Source organism: Penicillium antarcticum (genome assembly GCF_028974205.1).
Source record: "Penicillium antarcticum strain IBT 31339 chromosome Unknown utg000009l_segment0_segment0, whole genome shotgun sequence".
NCBI classification, from domain to species: Eukaryota; Fungi; Ascomycota; class Eurotiomycetes; order Eurotiales; family Aspergillaceae; genus Penicillium; species Penicillium antarcticum.
The window spans coordinates 56,582-73,802 of NW_026695307.1; the positions used below are offsets into that span (position 1 = coordinate 56,582).

General features: G+C 48.2%; 5 protein-coding genes across 5 annotated transcripts; 2 read left to right on the forward strand and 3 right to left on the reverse strand.

The window, feature by feature from the left end:
* Positions 1-91: 91 nt before the first annotated feature.
* N7508_008379 (cytochrome P450) lies at positions 92-1,728 on the reverse strand (the record flags this gene model as incomplete). The annotated part of the gene is made up of 3 exons (XM_058466443.1): positions 92-695; positions 753-1,561; positions 1,612-1,728. The coding sequence occupies 3 exons, from the start codon at positions 1,726-1,728 to the stop codon at positions 92-94; spliced, it is 1,530 nt and encodes a 509-aa protein (XP_058314289.1).
* Positions 1,729-2,118: 390 nt separating this feature from the next.
* On the forward strand, positions 2,119-3,273 carry N7508_008380 (uncharacterized protein; the record flags this gene model as incomplete). Its single annotated transcript, XM_058466444.1, has 1 exon — positions 2,119-3,273. One exon carries the CDS (start codon positions 2,119-2,121, stop codon positions 3,271-3,273), a length of 1,155 nt encoding a protein of 384 aa, XP_058314290.1.
* Positions 3,274-3,548: 275 nt separating this feature from the next.
* On the reverse strand, positions 3,549-5,440 carry N7508_008381 (cytochrome P450; the record flags this gene model as incomplete). Its single annotated transcript, XM_058466445.1, has 6 exons — positions 3,549-3,896; positions 3,948-3,996; positions 4,048-4,256; positions 4,316-4,364; positions 4,411-5,222; positions 5,303-5,440. The coding sequence occupies 6 exons, from the start codon at positions 5,438-5,440 to the stop codon at positions 3,549-3,551; spliced, it is 1,605 nt and encodes a 534-aa protein (XP_058314291.1).
* Positions 5,441-10,778: 5,338 nt separating this feature from the next.
* Positions 10,779-12,548, reverse strand: N7508_008382 (uncharacterized protein; the record flags this gene model as incomplete). Its single annotated transcript, XM_058466446.1, has 5 exons — positions 10,779-11,452; positions 11,511-11,620; positions 11,672-12,136; positions 12,201-12,476; positions 12,529-12,548. The coding sequence occupies 5 exons, from the start codon at positions 12,546-12,548 to the stop codon at positions 10,779-10,781; spliced, it is 1,545 nt and encodes a 514-aa protein (XP_058314292.1).
* Positions 12,549-14,376: 1,828 nt separating this feature from the next.
* On the forward strand, positions 14,377-16,779 carry N7508_008383 (phosphoenolpyruvate synthase; the record flags this gene model as incomplete). Its single annotated transcript, XM_058466447.1, has 1 exon — positions 14,377-16,779. The coding sequence occupies one exon, from the start codon at positions 14,377-14,379 to the stop codon at positions 16,777-16,779; it is 2,403 nt and encodes an 800-aa protein (XP_058314293.1).
* Between the last annotated feature and the right edge of the window lie 442 nt (positions 16,780-17,221).

Sequence of the window (17,221 nt, forward strand, 5' to 3'; positions counted from 1 at the left end):
TACTCGTAAGCTCCAACGGACGCATTTGAACGGCTGGTGAATCATTGACAGATGTCATCCCGGCTTTAGAGTGCTAGGCCACAAGCATCAGTTACATCAGCGAGCGCAGCTTCACTTTCACCCCGTCTGCTGGCCGCGGAGTGAACCACCCCACGGGGGAGACATCGGCCGCGGGATTGTCAAGGACCATATCAAACGATCGAATGACCGCAGCGACGACCGTCCGGAGTTCAGCCCGCGCAAAATTTTGTCCAATACAGTTATGGGGTCCGTGGAAAAATGAGAGAAAGGAATAGTTGCTGCTTGCACCACCATGGTTATTAAAACGACCCGTGTCGGGATTGATCCATCGGTCCGCATTGAATCGATCGGCATCGGGACCCCAGAGTTCGAAGGACCGGTTGATGGCTCTTGGCACGATCAAAAAGGGCGTCCCTTTGGGAATCGGATGGTTCATGACGGTGGTATCCCGAATGGCGATGCGGTTGCCAATCGGTAATGGGGGGAACAGCCGAATAGCCTCACTCACGACGGCATTCAGAAGAGGCAGCTGTTCGAGGATCGCCAGGTCGACCTCGTCTAACTCACGTTCCGGGAGGTTCGCCTGCAACTCGTGACGGAGGCGAGATTGCAACTCAGAATTGGAGGCGAGGGCCAGCATGACCCACATCACCACCGAGGAGGTGTTTTCATGCCTGTGGCACTCAATCAGTATATAATACGGGGAAATAAGTATCGAGCGAAATGCATACCCAGCCGCTAGGAAGGTCCGGACCTGTTCGATTAACTCCTGAAATGTATATTCGCCGGTATGGATCATATTCGCCAGCAGATTGCTTGGTATCCCATCCCCGACACTCGTCGCCTTGGCATCAGTCACCCATTGATGACAAAAGTCTCGGATGCAGTCAATATTCTGGCGGAATCGCCGCCATTGGGGCCATGGTAGCCATTGTAGGATGATCCGTGGAAGCAGGGTGTCAGCGAAGACACACACCAAATGTCCTGCTTCGGTCGCGAAGGCTTTCTCATAGCAGTGGATGATCTCGCTGTCCGCGTCGCGCACACAATGAAAAGACTGGCCAAAGCCGGCTGCTCCGATCATATCCATGCTGACCCGTGGTGCCCAGTAGACCATGTCTGTGGTCCCTGTATAAATCCCGGACCCATCATGGGTCAGGGTTCGCTTAATCTGCTGGGTCAGCGCGGCCGCCTCTTTCCACAAGACCGGATAGATGGCACGGATATGTGGTGGCGTGAAGCCAGCCAGCAGCTTTCGCTTCTGCTGGCGATGCACATCACCTTCGGCCGTAACAAGACCATCACCGACCACAGCTCTGAGGATCTTCCGCTCGCCTGGGAGCTTCTCGAAATCGTCTGCCCGGTGGACAAGAACATCGGCCAGGCTCTTGGGGGACGTCAGGAAGATCTTGGGTTCGCCAAACAGGCCGCGTAGACAGATCATACCGTCGTTGGGTACGTGCAACAAGAGCTCCGCGTGCAATTGGCCAATGGGTTGGAGGAACTCGGAAAAGGCATGATCCCATAACCAGTGGCCGCGCTGCACTCTGTCAGCTACTCACACTGGGAGATCTAGGTGGGAGTGCCTACCTCGGCCTGAGGTAGAGTCCTCAACGGCGATATGCCATAGGGGTACAGGACGACCCTGTAGAAAGTCCATATGGCACTCAGAGTAATTCCTATCCAGAAGAAGGTGACAATGATCATGGTGGAAAGACAGACACTCGATGGGAGGCCAATGGAGGACCTGGCCAGCCCTGAAAAGAAAGAGCTCAGCTATCAGGCACAGCAGGCCATTGACGGTGGATCATATTATCCCCTAATGCGATAATCCCACGCCATGCCTCACCGGTTCTTTCTTCCTCCTTGCTTGTCACTTTCTCACTGTGCATTTCTTTTGCATGAAATGTGAGAGAGCCAACATGCAAATGCAGTCATAATGCAGGCCTGCTGCATGATGTGTTGTCCCCCCAAGGGAATCGAGATAGGTATGGATGAAAATCGTCAATGATAAAGAATGGAAGTCCCCCAACAGCTGTGTAGGTGTAGTCCACTTCTGTTACGATTATACTATATTTGGACCTCCTTGCCAGCATCATGGGCTCTCTTTCGTCTCCAACCGTCCTCACACCTTATCAGGTGCTTTCCAAATATAAGAAATTCCCTGGTCCCGATGAGGAGTTCTGGTGGGATCATGCAGCGTCCACGTTGGCCGATCTTATCAAGTGGACCAAGGCCACCCCTGCCCAACAATATGAGTTCCTGCAGTTCTTCTATGAACATGTCATCCCCAACTTCTCGTGGTATCGACCTTATGATGTGCCCGGTCGGGCATGGAACACGGGTATTACCCCCAGTGGGCTGCCCCTGGAATACAGCGTCAATTGGCGAAACATTGACGCAAATGCAATGGTCCGCGTTGGCGTGGAGCCAATCAGCCACTTCGCGGGCACTGCTCGTGATCCATACAGTCATTACAAGATCTGGGACACGCTGAACCAACTGTCGCAGGTCAAGGCACTGAAGTCCTTCGACCTTGAGCTATGGCGGCACTTCTCCAGCGCTTTGTGCACAAGTCGCGAAGAGGAGGCCTTACTTGACCAGACGCGCACGCTGCCCGAGTCCTTCTCCATTGCGAAGATGCAACACTCGATGGGATTTGACTTTTGTGACGATGAGGTAGTCGTCAAGATCTACTTGATCCCCAATATGAAGGCACGCGCCTCAGGGACCCCCCTGGCAGAGCTGCTGACGGGGTCCATTCACGCCATCTATCGCGACACGATTGATCGCGAGACGCTGGCCACCGTGATCAACTATTTGGATAGCACTAGTAACTTCAACGATGCCACCTGGTTCTCATTCGACTGCATCCCGCGCAGCCAGTCGCGCATCAAGCTCTACGGCTCGGATTTCCACACCACCTGGAGCCGGGCCGAGGACCTGTGGACCGTCGGCGGCCGCTACACGGACGCAGTCACGATGAAGGGTCTTACCTATCTTAAGGAGCTCTGGAATCTGCTGCCCATTCAGAACTTCGAGACGCTGCCTGAGCAGGCTGTGCAAAATCCCCCCATGCTATGGGCTTACGAAATTCGCCCTGGTGACAAGATACCATCGCCCCGGATCTACATCCCTGGTCACTGTCTCAACGATAAGATGGTGGCCGATGGATTGTCGGCTTTCTTTAAGCGGGTAGGATGGTCGGACCTGGGCGATCAGTATACAGATCGCTTGTTCTCAATGTTGTAGGTGCTTCTCTCCCCCGGTGACTAGACGGCTGTGCTAAATGATCCACAGCCCCAAGCAAGACCCCAAGGACTCGACTGCGCTGCATACATGGATTGCCTTTTCTTATACAGAAAAGAGTGGCGTGTATATGAACTGCTACTATCTTGCCAGTGCCTCGTTTCCCTTTAAACTGTAGTTACGGATTTTAGCCTACACGAGATGAATGCGATGATGCCAAAGAAAAAGTCAAGTAGAGTATAAGCTCCCGGCACCAGGCTACATATGAAAGCTTTTTCTCACTTCACTCGCTTGTTCACACGCATAGGTAGTCCTCCAGCTGGCGTCGGTCCGATGCCTGAGCCGGTGGTGTAGGCGTACCCGCCGTAGATATCTGGGCCTTTAGCAGCTTCTAGCGCGTACTTTGGGTGAAAATCAAACTCCGTTAAAGTCAACAGCAACATGACCTTCATTTGGATCATAGCCAGCTCCTGTCCCACGCAGTATCCGTTCCCCTTTTCGAATGGGCGCCAGGCGTCGGCGGGGATTGGAATGACGGCACCGGGCAGAAATCGATATGGATTGAATGTATCGGGGTCGGGAAAGAGGTCGGAGCGGCGATGGAGGCAGTTGTGCGAGATGGCGACCTACTTCAGTCAAGATCAAATACAGAGAGCATGAGAGATCACGAGACTTACGATATGATTCCGAATATCATATGTCCTGCCCTCGTATTCCATCGTCTCGCTAGGAATTCTTATTAGCATTGTATAGCTCAACGGACCTGAAATGAGCTACCTAGGGCATTTCCGCAAAACAGGGCCCATCGGAAAGAGCCTGAGCGTCTCCTTCAGCACTGCGTGGGTCAGCTTTAAATCATTCAACACACGAGGGCGACTCTGTAATGCAAGGAGGATGGACTGTCGGTTGAATCCGCACACCTGCCCGTGCTCTCTACGAAGGTCGTCCAGTATGTCTGGATGCTGGTGGAGGAGCAGAAAGGCATACTACCGTTCCCGAAACGATCAGTATTGTTCCTCAGAGGATCAGAGCCAGGCCATCTTACACTGATCACGGATGCACCACTCGTGGCTCCGATCAAGAAGGCTGCACCACTATGTTCGTTAGCCCCATGTCGTTGATTCAAGGGAGGGGCCTTACGTAGAGGTCAGTTCTTCTAGATATTCCGTCGAAATGACTTCTTTGGAGACCCGAGGAAACCTGGGGAACCCGTTCTTCCGATAGACAGCGAAGGAGGATACTAATAACGAGGGAGCCCTGATTCCATGGTCTTCATCCTTGTCGAACGCATGCTGGACTTTCTCCCGAATCATTGCATGGAAAGTTCGGGCATGTCTCTTCCACGACGGCAACACAAATGGCTTCCGTAAAGGGTTCCTCGCTGCTGATGCCGGTATGGTAGCAGCCCGGAAGGCCGACGTCCACTGGCTTTTCGGGGCGAAACAGTCCAGCTCCATACCAAAATACGCTCGTCCAGTCATGGCGAGGATGGCATCGGTGGCCACGCGCTCCATGCAAAAGATCTGGTCCCGGTCAGACCAGTCGTTCAGTTGATCCAACATAGCTCGCAGATCCTCGGCCATCTGTGGCACCATTTGGACGAAGTACGCAGCCGTAAAGGAGACGCCGACCACAGGATGCCATTTGGTCCATGCCCGATCCGCTACGGTGCGAAACCATCGGGTTGGAATGGCCGGATACAGCGTCTCAAAGATACCCGGATACCGCAGGGACCGATCTTCCTGCGTAACCTTTCGCGCGAGGCCGGGATCGCTGATAAACACGATAGGATTGAAGAGGGGATACAAGTCGAGAAAGAAAACCGCCGGTAGGTCAAATTTGCGGCGAACCAGATCCACCACTAACGGAGGAAAGATATCTCTGGGTAAGGTCAGGAGTTCACGCAAGAGGATGGGAAAGTGGCCCATGAACGGATGGTGGGGTGGTTTAGGCTGTCAACAGCGCATTTGTATCTTGTCAGTCTTGGGACCCGGGGGGGGGGGGGAGAGGGCGCACAAATGGGAGGCCATACCAGGTCGCGAAACTGCCTCCGGATAGAACCGATTCGAATGGAGATATAGACTACTAGAAGAGCCACTGGGATGGCCAGGATCCGGCCTAGAGTCATGACTGTCAGGTTGAGGGAAAGGTGGGTGGATGGGGCTTCCATGGTCTTTGGGCATTTTTCTCTCTCATGGATAACCATCCAGTTAAGTGTCGAATTTTTCACCGCATTGTTCACAGTGCTTGCTTCCAAGTGCTGTAGCCTCCATCCTCTATTAGTCGTCTGTTTCTTGCCGAATAATGCTTGCATTTCCCTTGCTTATTGCAGACCGACACATCGAAGACTTCCGGCCCAGCCCAGCCCAACATGATCCTCGGCGCAAGGGTCTCTGAGACTGAGGTTTACCCATTAGCCACATAGATCATGACCTGCCCCGTTTCTTTCAGTTCCTAGTGGTGGGAGGAGTCCTTGCGGCCGGCCTGTGCTGTTTCTTTCTGCATCAAACACCCAGGTCTTTCTCTTTCTCCAGGCCCGAAGCCATTGCCTTTGATCTGGAATTTTCACCAGCTACCCAAAAAAGACCACTTGCAGCGACATCAAGAATGGCATGAGAAGTTCGGACCGAGTGTTACTGTTCGAATGGGAATGAGCACGATGATTATGATAAGTGACTACGCCATTGCCAACGAGCTACTACAAAGGGCGAGCGGCCATCTACATCTCTCGACGAAGATGCTGTTTTTGAAGAAATATCTCACAAACAGCCTGCAACCGATTATGCAGCCCTTTGGCCCGCGATGGAAGCTTCTCCATCGGCTTCATAGGATGCTCCTGATTCCGACTACTACGCGCGCCTATCACCATCAACAAGACCTGGAGAGTCGCCAACCCGTGAAGGAGTTACTCTCCACCGCATCCGATAGCCACACATTTCGATTTGCGAGATATACGCTGAGCTTCGTGATGGGACTGGTGTTTGGGGAGCGGGCCCCTAGGGGAGATGAGACGGAGCCCAATTTGATGCGTGATTGTATGATGAGACGATTGACGGGCTTCCACTGGACATAATTTCTCGCAGATCTGCTTCCCCCAGTGGACTAGCTGCCCCATTAGATAGTCCGTCCATCCAGGCGCCACCAGCTTTCGCCCTGAACGCTGGCTGGAGAACCTGGATTACCTATGAGCGCGGTCGGATCTGGGCGACGCAAGTGCCCTGGCCGGGATGTCGCGCGGAGCTCTCTGCTCCTGGCCCTTGGCCAGTGCCACTGGTGCTTTCTCATTAAGTTTGACCACGAGTCTGAAAGCTGTCTTAGAGGCTTACGGCAGGAATATAGTTCTAATTTATAATTCAGTACTTGGAAATAACCGGAGACTTTTCCTACGCGGCCCGTTATAGATGGATGCCATTTCTTCTATTTTGCGTCATCGTACCCTAGTGCGTTATGATTACAGGATGGAATAAGACCGGAAGATCCAGCACCTCGAAAGGTATGTGTGCGGTGAGAAATGATGACCATCAAAAGGTAGTTCATAAGATGCACAGTAATGTGGAGTAGAGGGCTACTTTGGGTGTAGACTGAGTATGGACTGAGTGCTCCATAGATGCCGCGGATCAGTTTCCAAGTAAGCAGGGCACAATGTAGAGTCACATATATATTTGGCAGAGCGATCGGGCAATTGGGACCCGGTTAGCGTCTGGAAAGACCACATATGCGATCTACGCACCTGCGATGCGATTGGAGAAGAACCATTCCCCATTTCAGTCACGGCGTTCCATGACTAGGGCTTGCGATAGTTGCCGGGATTTTTCATCTTACCATTTCAACTCTTCTCGCAAAATTTACATGCAGTCTGTTGTGACAATGGTGGCGGTCCATCTGGGGATCTAGAAAATGAACCGTGTGTAATCCCCACTATTCAGCTTCCAGTCAGAAGATACGTGGATTTGAATAATGACCAGACTACTGGAGGCCTTTGGGACTTGTGTTTGCTGTGGCGTTAAATCATCGGGCCTCATGGGCGGCTTTCGAGTGTGCTTATGATATAATGCGCTTTCGGGACAAATCATACCCATGGACTACGGGATGTGATGATATCCTTGGCCAACCGTGGATCCACGGCTATATGAATTGCTGAAGTTTTATCCTACCCATAGATTATATTTTGGAAAGGATGCCGCCTATTGACCAATGCAACAATTCTGGTAACAATTCTGGAATCTAGATCTGTCGATTCTTGCATTCATCAATGAAATCAAGACTTCTTCTCACTTTGGCCGGACTAAAGTGATATTAAGATGTAATTAGGATTACCCTGATACACTGGATCAACGAGGCTGATCTTTCATTCCTATTGATCGCAAATGGCTATCCACACGTCTCGCACTATGACTGAAAAGAAAAAAAACGCACTGAGATATAGCTTGTATGTTCACCGAACTATCAATGGAAATAACCCCTCCCGAAACGGTACTGCTAGCTAGTATGACAGCGAATTGCTATATCGACCAGAGAATTATGTGCAAAAGCAGCGTGGAAAGATGGCGATAAAGCTGAGGCTCAAGGCCAATGGGAGAAGTAGGACTACTATGTCGACCTTGCTGAGTTGTGCGAAGAAATGGTCTGGAACGCTCCAACAGAAACCACACCACATAGCGTTATAAGTGAGTGATAAATGTGTTTTTTAGTCCAAACTACCAAAGCAATTATTTTCATTGACTATTCTGGGCGAAATAAAGCCCATGGGCCTTAACTATGGCGGTGAACTTGATTCTTGGTGACTGATACGAAATGAAATCAGATATGATTGCTTATCTTTCAAATTATCGAGCAAGCTTGCATGCAGTTCACGAAATTAAGATGATTTATTGATCTGAGGATGAAGTGGAAATATATCTGCCGCTCTGGATCCCCAGTTGCAAGTCTGATCGCAAGTCCAATTATAAAATGACACGATAATATAAAAAAAAAAAAAAAAAAAAAAAACAAAATCTGAAAACACTCGCCCAGTTCATTCAAGGCCTCTTAATGCAGAGAGAATAGTAAGTCCGCACCGACTAACTTACCAACAAAGCGGTACATGTAAAAAATCCTTTGTAAATGGCGCAAACAACTGGCAACTTGGGTCGATGACTAGCAGCAACAGTACCTGTAGTAGTAATATTCATAGTAATAGTAGTAGTAGTAGTAGTAGTAGTAGTAGTAGTAGCATCATTCTTATTCATTTACACCGACCTCTCGCAAAGTTGGAATCTGGATTAAGCTACAAGCCTGATAATACTTTTGACTTGTGAGAGAAGATCTAGATACTTATATATGCAGTGACTCAACTCCCTTCTGCCTAGTGGGGTAACAGCCTAACAGACAGCAACTCCTATATATTGTAGTGGTGAATCCCGTGACAGTAGCGTGTTGTCAACAATACCCTACGAATACTGCATGAAACCGGAGATACTATAGATCCGATGCCAAGGAATTAGTCATTATACTAGGCATAAATAGCTTCGTAATAGGGGTAATACAACTCAGAGTCATTGATATCTCCAATTGGTCGGATACAGTACAGGGATTCCGAAGATTCGACACGTGTTAGCGTCCTGAGGTATCATAAATGCCTTAGCAGATATGCAGTCTTTTCTTGCAGGGAGATCTCAGCATGATCCAAAACCCCAATATGACTACAGTTATTCACCAGACTTCTTGATTCATGATATAGCATCAGGTTCAGGACAATCTACATCTTCGGAGACTGCTCTCTACGTGTACCTCAGGCCATGGGAGTGGTTGTGTGATTCCTTCGTTAGTATCGACACGTCTGCTATGCCAGACTGCCATCGTGCTATCCCCGTTTCAATATATACATACATAACGTGATCTTGGGGTCCATCGGCGAGAGTTCGGGGTGAATGAAATCATACATGCATCCAACCCTGTACATGCAATATGAAAAGTCGCTCTTTTGCGTTGGGGATACGACTCAAGGGGGAAAAGGAGAAAGCGGATGGGGAAAGGAGGGGCAGATCGGTTCAGTCGGCTGTTATGGTGGAGAGGGATTTTTGCATAGAAAATTCACTTTGACCTACTAACCAAAGCCATGTCTCTTTAATCGGCTGACTAGCTGGCATAGTGGATTTGTTGAGAATCACATATCTCACAGGCTCTGTCTGACTTGCTGGTCAACGATGTATTGGCAAATGTTAGTACAGAGAAAACTTCATCCATGCGTCGAAGAGGAAGAAGGACGAACTTACTATGTACATTAGACACAAGGCTTTTTAGACTTTGCGTAGTCAAGTGAATGAACTACAGAGCAAATTACCGGATTTAGAGGAAGTATTTATATAGTGCTCGGCTTCTGTCACTTGCAAATTCGGTAGACAGCGTGAAGAACACCGATCCTCATTGAAGACTGTTAAATCCATGTCTTTCTTTTACCGCAACTATTTGCAGCGATGTTTTTGAAGCCTTCAGATGCTCAGTGAGAGAGCCGCACAAAATTCATGTTGTGACAAAGGAACACTGAGTCGGAGAAAAACGTCGGCTGACTATTAAGTCCTCTACGGCTTTCTTAAATTGAGGCTTCGTGATGCATTGGAGATATTCAATCAGCGACAGCTCATGTTCCTTGTATGCTTAGCTAGCCCAAGTAACAAGAATACTCGCACATTGGCACCCTGCAATCTCACGGGTAGTCATTGCCATCTCCCTTATTGTTCCCAGGTACGATATACCTCATGCTTGGTGACCTTCAAGACCAGCAGTCTTCGGCATGCAAAGAAACACCGCAAGCTCTACTTAAGAAGACAGAGCGATGAAAGGGTGCTTATCTTGAACCTTGTTCCGGGGAGTATCAACCAACCCCGACTAAGAATGGCATGAGAGCCTCTGCAATGATGAAGTTATTTGGGTCAGTCATGTGACCCATTTCTTGTTCTCCATGCGATAATGTCGCCAATAGCATAAGGATTCCTTAATTATCATATGTTTTATACGTGTAAACCCCTCCTACATTACTGCCCCGCGGTATGCCAAAAGTTTTAAGCTACCTTCTGACCTCAGAACCGGCATTGCAAGCGCTATTCATTCCTATTTTAGGGACGATAAGCCCGCAGGATTCACGTTCCCGTCTCTGCCAACTTGGCTATCCAAAACAACAAGGCTTGATAATCTAGTTGGAAAACGCGTTGACTCGGTGGAGCACCTTTCTATAGGTAGCCTACTCAAACAACAGCAAATCTCAAATTTTATGGGCAGGGTGGCTCTGTGCGTACTACGATTTTTTAAAAAAGTTGTATATACGAGCCGAAATTCATCAATCAAATTTCAAAAAAGCGAAGGAAACTCGAAGCACTCCTCCGCCATCAGGCCCAAGAGGTAGATATTTCCATGTAGTTATCTGTAGATAGAAATTCGAAAAGTATATGTTAATGCAACGCACCCTGTAAGACTCATGGTTTATTTAAAATTTTACACCACAGAAGGCATGACAACAACCAAGAATTTGTTTATATTTCAGTCTCCTTTGCTTTGTCTTGTTGAGCCAAGTGATAAATATATTCACCACTCGGCTTAATCGTCTCACCCTTTGATAGTTTTGAGGCAAGAAAGAGCCAGTTAACGGCGTTTCCAACAGTGGTAATTTCATCCCACGTCTTGTTTGGTGCGGCAGACTTTCCCTGTTGTTGTAGTTGACCATCCACCCAAATTTTGAAGAGATGCCTAGCCATAGAATTTGCGTCTGCAATTGAGACCGTAAAGACATTTTTGTCGTTTTCAACAAGGGAACGATAGGGTCCAAGTGACTCAGTTCTTATGACTGGTTTTCCTTTTTGGACAGCCTCTAAAAATCTCTCCTCGAAGCCCTCCGTATCGGAGAGGAGAATGACAGCTGCTGCTTTGGAAAGAAGAGTGTTCCAAAGTTGATCTGGGGGCTTGACCTGCTTCACAGAGATGAAAGACCCAAGATCGTTCATTTTAAGCGCTATTTGCGATGCGACAAAATCGGAGAATTCTTCGACGGCATAGCCATGTGTTTGGCGGTCACAAAAGAGCAGTTTGGGGAGACTGGTTTGCAAAGACGAGGTCCTGATGAGAATGCAAAGCTCCTTGTAAGCGTCTAATACAGTTGCAGCCTGCTGAAATGATGGTGAGCGCGCGAGTTCCACAAGAATATATTCGTCTATAAGCAAGGATTAGTTGAGTAGCAAGACCAGGGCTTATCGAGCTGAATGGCTGACCCTCTGGGTAATTGATGGCACTTGTTCCAGCATTAAGATAAGACGCGTTGAACTGGCGACCATAAAACGCAAGATCCAAATTTTTCATATCTTTGTTACGTCCATCAAACCTGACAGATTGTGTAAGCGCAACATTCACCGGGACACAGGACATATCTTACTTGTCAACGGTGGCCAGCGTGTAAAAAACTTTGTCTTCAGGTATCAATCGCGATTTCAGTTTACTTGGAGCCTGGCATGCCAAGATATCGACGTGCCGTAATGTTCGCCAAATGAAGTCGAAAACTTCGGTCCTTGCGTCGCCAGCAGATGCAGCAGGGTCAATATGTATATTCATTCGACTGTGAAATACGACCGGTCTTTTGGGGCTATGTTGCTTTGATATAAGTGCCAACGCGGATAGGAATGGGTCATCAATAATAACAATATCCACACCCCCTTCCTGCGCCCGACGAAGAGGGCCATTGTGGCACAGCCAGTGATGTTTGGCATTTTTATACACCCAGTTGAGTAGCTGTAGCTCCTCGTCTGTCGTGATATGTTCTTCGGGTGATGAGATCCCTTGCAGTATCCTTTGCATTTTTTCAATACTATGGCAAACCCTAGGAGCTGGGTCTGGGACATACCTAAGGAATGTAAAATTCAGGTTCAGCCTCCATCGGCAGAAAAAAAGTACATTGAGCCACTCACCACCTTATATCGGTCCCTAGGCAGTGTGAGAATCGGAGAAGAGCATGCCTCGTGTTTGCGATGGCCTCGCCCTGGGGAGTAGCACTGAATATTGCAATTTTAACACCGCGTTCCTTGAGATCTGCGGCGTAATCATGTGCCAGCGACCAGGTCTGTGGAGTCACACTATTTTGGAAATCTCTGGCGCTGACAAGATGTATGTGGAAAGCGCTATCGACTTCCACTAAGCCACCAACGCCAATATCCAAATGTGGTATATTCCCTGCGCCAAAGAAGCTGGGCTGCATTAGCCTCCAGGATAAATACTCATGAGGGCAGTTGAGTTTACCTGATACATTTCCGGACCATTGAATCAGCTTGTTCGTCAGGAGACTTCTCGTTCCATCCCCGGAAAGTAGCAATATTACCCTGATCTGTCCGCTGACGTGATTCTCGGTGCTGGTCCATTACGAAAGGGATGCAATCAAGCTCCATCCAAAGCCGAGAACAAAGATCGGGAACTCTCTCATTAATTTCCTTTGGCAATGCTACGCCCATGATCTTTTCAAAATAGGTCCTGGTGTACCTTTCCAACTCAGTGATGATTGAATCGCAGATCACAGAGCACGACAATGGATCTTCATGATAGTTGAGTTCATACTCGAGGTAGTCAACTAGGTAAGTTGCATTGCTGATGGCAATCGCTACCCTAGGCCCACAGTGCTTTGACAGCCCTGATATTCCCACGTAGATGCTCTGGATTTAACTGGTGTTAGAAATTTCTGCCCGATTAGAGTGGTATATATCCAGACGAAGGTGTAAGCATTGAGGCAGTCATACATCGAACTGTTGACCCGACCAGGAATCTGCTCTCATATGAGGCCCATGAGTCCCAGAGTCTCTGTGCTTAGGGATAGGGCGTTTATATGTTGGTGACTGATACATGTCGAAAGCTTTCAGTTCTGCAGTATCCTGATATTAAATATCAATTGACGGCGGGTAAGAGGTGGATGGCATATATGAGATAATAATTCAGTGGCGGTGGCCAATATCATCCCATTCTACGAGTGGGGTGGCGTGCTACATGGGTAAATAAAAGCGCTCCATACCAAGTGTTTTGGTACTAAGATTTGCGTACAGTATTTTGCATGTCTTTTGTGACATGGTGATATAGGACGGATAAATATCGTCCGGTGCCGAAAGGTCCAGGCCTAGCCCCACAAACGGGTGAGGCGGCTGGGTGGCGAATAATCGAAAGTCATACGATCAGTCCCCACGATTCGAGTGGGCTTAGACCAACCACATTTGATTCTGCCTATTCTGCCTGCATGTACATACTATGGGCCTGAAGTCTAGTATTGGAATAACTAAGGTAGAACACTAGATTACATTTTAAGTTTGTATGTAATGAGGTGTACTTATACTCTCCGGTAACAGGCAATGCTAGTCAGTATACTTCAGACTTGCAGAGCCTTTTCGTAGCAGTATGGCGCATATATTTTCTTGAGCTCTTTCTTTAAAAGTTTCAGAGGCCTGAATAATGAAATGCATTTAATGGGATGATCAGGCTTGGCGGGATTTATAACTACCTTTCGACTCGAAGCCTCATTATAACAGACAGTAGTATCGTGGCTCCTGTATCAACACATTGGAAATTTGATTACAGCAGCTATATACTCTTGCATCTTGGCGCTCTGGGTGAGTCAGTCTTTGTTGCGTACAACGAGCTGAATACGTTACCAGTATTTTTTTCTTTCCTTAAAAAATAAAACATAAGTGTTCATTACGCCGAATCCGGAAAACGTGCCCACGTTTCTTGAAGCAATGAAAGAGTAATGGACTCTTTATCCAGCAAATTGAATCAAGACACTGATAATGATTGACTGATATTTTATCAGCCGAAACAATGACTGGAAGTTAGGACTACGAAGTCTTGTACGAAGTCTTGGTGCTCACAGAAGCAGTCATGATTTCATAGGCCGCGGCCTTTGAATCTATCCTGCCTAAGGCTATGTAAATCCGTATTATACATATAGACAGTCCAAATATTCACTACGTTCAATTCAATCTTCATATCTTCCGATAGCTGATTATAGTCCAAAGTGAGCCGACGATCGGACCATGTCCATTCACCAAAAATTCATATCAATCAATATTATACCTTGACGTGAATAGCCTTACCCCAGTTTTCGTCAAGATGGCCAGCATTGCTAAGGATGATGACCTCATCCGTAGCTTTGAGCAAATTGTCCGAAGTGATGGTGCTATAGTCGGTGGGAAAAATTCGTCCCTTGGAGAGATGATCAGTGTTCTTGGGAAGAAGGGGGTACCTGTACCCCCTGGTTTTGCAACTACTGCCCTTGCATACTGGGATTACGTCGACAGTAACGATATTCGGCGAAAGATAGCCTTTTTTATTGAGGAATGGGCATCTGGAAAGGCCAGTCTTTCCGAGACTGGTCAAGCAATACGTCGTCTGTTCACTCATGGCACATGGCCAGCGAAAACAGCGACTGCTATCAAATTTGCGTATCGCACACTTTCAGCTAAGGCCCAAATCGAGAATATGAGTGTTGCCGTACGCTCCAGCGCGACTGCTGAGGATTTGCCTGATGCAAGTTTCGCTGGACAACTGGACTCCTATCTGAATATATGTGGCGAAGATGCACTTCTGGCTGCTTGTCGGCATTGCTATGCTTCACTTTTCACCGACCGAGCCATCAGCTATCGTCAAACCAAAGGATTTGATCACATGAGCGTCGCACTTTCAATTGGCGTACAGCGAATGGTTCGCTCCGATATCAGCGGATCCGGTGTTATGTTTTCAATCGACACCGAAACTGGCTTCGACAAGGTTGTGCTCATCAACGCTGCATGGGGGCTTGGCGAGAACATTGTGCAAGGAACCGTCAATCCAGATGAGTATCAAATCTATAAGCCTCTTTTAAATGATCAGAATTTAGTTCCAATTATAGACAAAAAATGTGGGGAGAAGGCGTTGAAGATGGTCTATGGTGATAAGTACATGCCAACCCGCAACGTTCCGACCTCTAAAGCGGAGCAAGTAACGTTTGTGCTCGAAGATGAAGAAATACTTCAACTTGGACGCTGGGCATGCACGATTGAAGATCATTACAAGTGTCCAATGGATATGGAGTGGGCCAAGGATGGTATCTCAGGGGAGCTGTTCATTGTCCAGGCTCGGCCAGAAACCGTGCAGTCCCACCGTGATGATGCCGCCTTCAAAACCTACAAGGTCGGCAAAAAAGGCCGTACCTTAGTCACTGGTCTTTCTGTTGGCGATTCCGCGATTTCAGGACGCATCTGCCTTATTCACTCTGCCCAAGATATCGACAGATTTGTCGATGGGTCCATTCTAGTCACACAGGCTACCGACCCAGATTGGGTGCCAATCATGAAGCGAGCAGCAGCCATGATTACCGATCATGGTGGGCGAACTTCCCATGCGGCTATCGTTAGCCGTGAGCTAGGCTTGCCAGCAATTGTTGGAACGGGTGACGCCACCTACGTGCTGCACACTGGACAAGATGTCACCGCCTCCTGTGCAGAGGGAAACACCGGTTTTGTTTATGAAGGTATATGCGATATCACCACGCAGACGGTGGATCTGACCGAACTCCCGGTCCTGCGAACAAAGATCATGCTCAATTTGGCCAACCCAGCGGCAGCATACCGCTGGTGGCGACTTCCTGCCGATGGAATCGGCCTTGCACGTATGGAGTTTGTCGTCGCAAATGCGATCCAGATCCATCCGATGGCCCTCATCCACATAGATAGTGTGCAGGATCTGATAGCGAAGGAAAAGATTTGTCGACTAACAGCGGCCTACAAAAACAAACCAGATTATTTCGTTGACAAACTCTCACACGGCTTGGCAGCTCTATGTGCTGCCGTCTATCCTAAGCCTGCTATCGTCCGTATGAGTGACTTCAAAACAAACGAATACGCTAGCCTTATCGGTGGTGCGCAATTTGAACCCCGTGAAGAAAACCCAATGATCGGTTTCCGTGGTGCCTCACGCTACTACTCGCCGCGCTACAAGGAAGGCTTTGCGCTTGAGTGCCGTGGGATAAAACGACTCCGTGATGATATGGGTTTCACTAACGCCATAGTGATGATTCCATTTTGCAGAACGGTGGGGGAAGCAAAGTGTGTACTTGAATGCATGGCTCTGAATGGGCTCAGACGCGGACAGAACGGGCTTCAGGTTTATATGATGTGCGAGATACCATCCAATGTTATTTTGGCCGCTGAATTTATGGAGCATTTTGATGGCTTCTCCATCGGCTCAAATGATCTGACCCAGTTGACTCTCGGCATCGATCGCGACTCCGGTGAATTGGCCGACTTATTTGACGAGCAGGACAAAGCGGTTAAATGGATGATTTCTCAGGTCATCTCAGTTGCCCGCAAGAGGGGCTGCAAAATTGGCATTTGTGGCCAAGCGCCGAGTGATCATCCAGAGTTTGCAGAATTTTTGATTGAGTCTGGGATCGACTCAATCTCGGTTAGCCCTGACAGTTTTGTGGCGGTGAAGCAGCACGCTGTTTCCAGCGAACGGGCACTGTTCTATCCTTAACGTGATGATCAACACGTGTATTCTATTTGTGACTTTAACGTAAAGGTCTCATGCTTTGTCGGGAGATATGTATCAATTTGAAGTGACATTAACCAATATACGATAAGCGGAGTATATACGATTCATTTCTCCACAAACCGGCATACTGATATTGACTTTCGAAGTGCTCGATGGGGCTGGTACATCGGTGCTTTTAGATTCACTAGCCATGGCAAACTAGTTTGATCGTCAAAGAATTATGGAGTAGGTAATTTAGCGATTTCCACCTCTAACCATTTCTCAGCCTCGTCCACCTGATGCAATCCATCCGCTTGCCTCCTTTTTCTGCTGGCTTGCGGCGCCAAAGGAGCGCTAGATGTCACATAAAAATATACGTTGGTGAGAGAAACGTAAAGCCTCGAGGAATGGCTTAGCTCACTCTCAAATATTTCCACCCTAAACC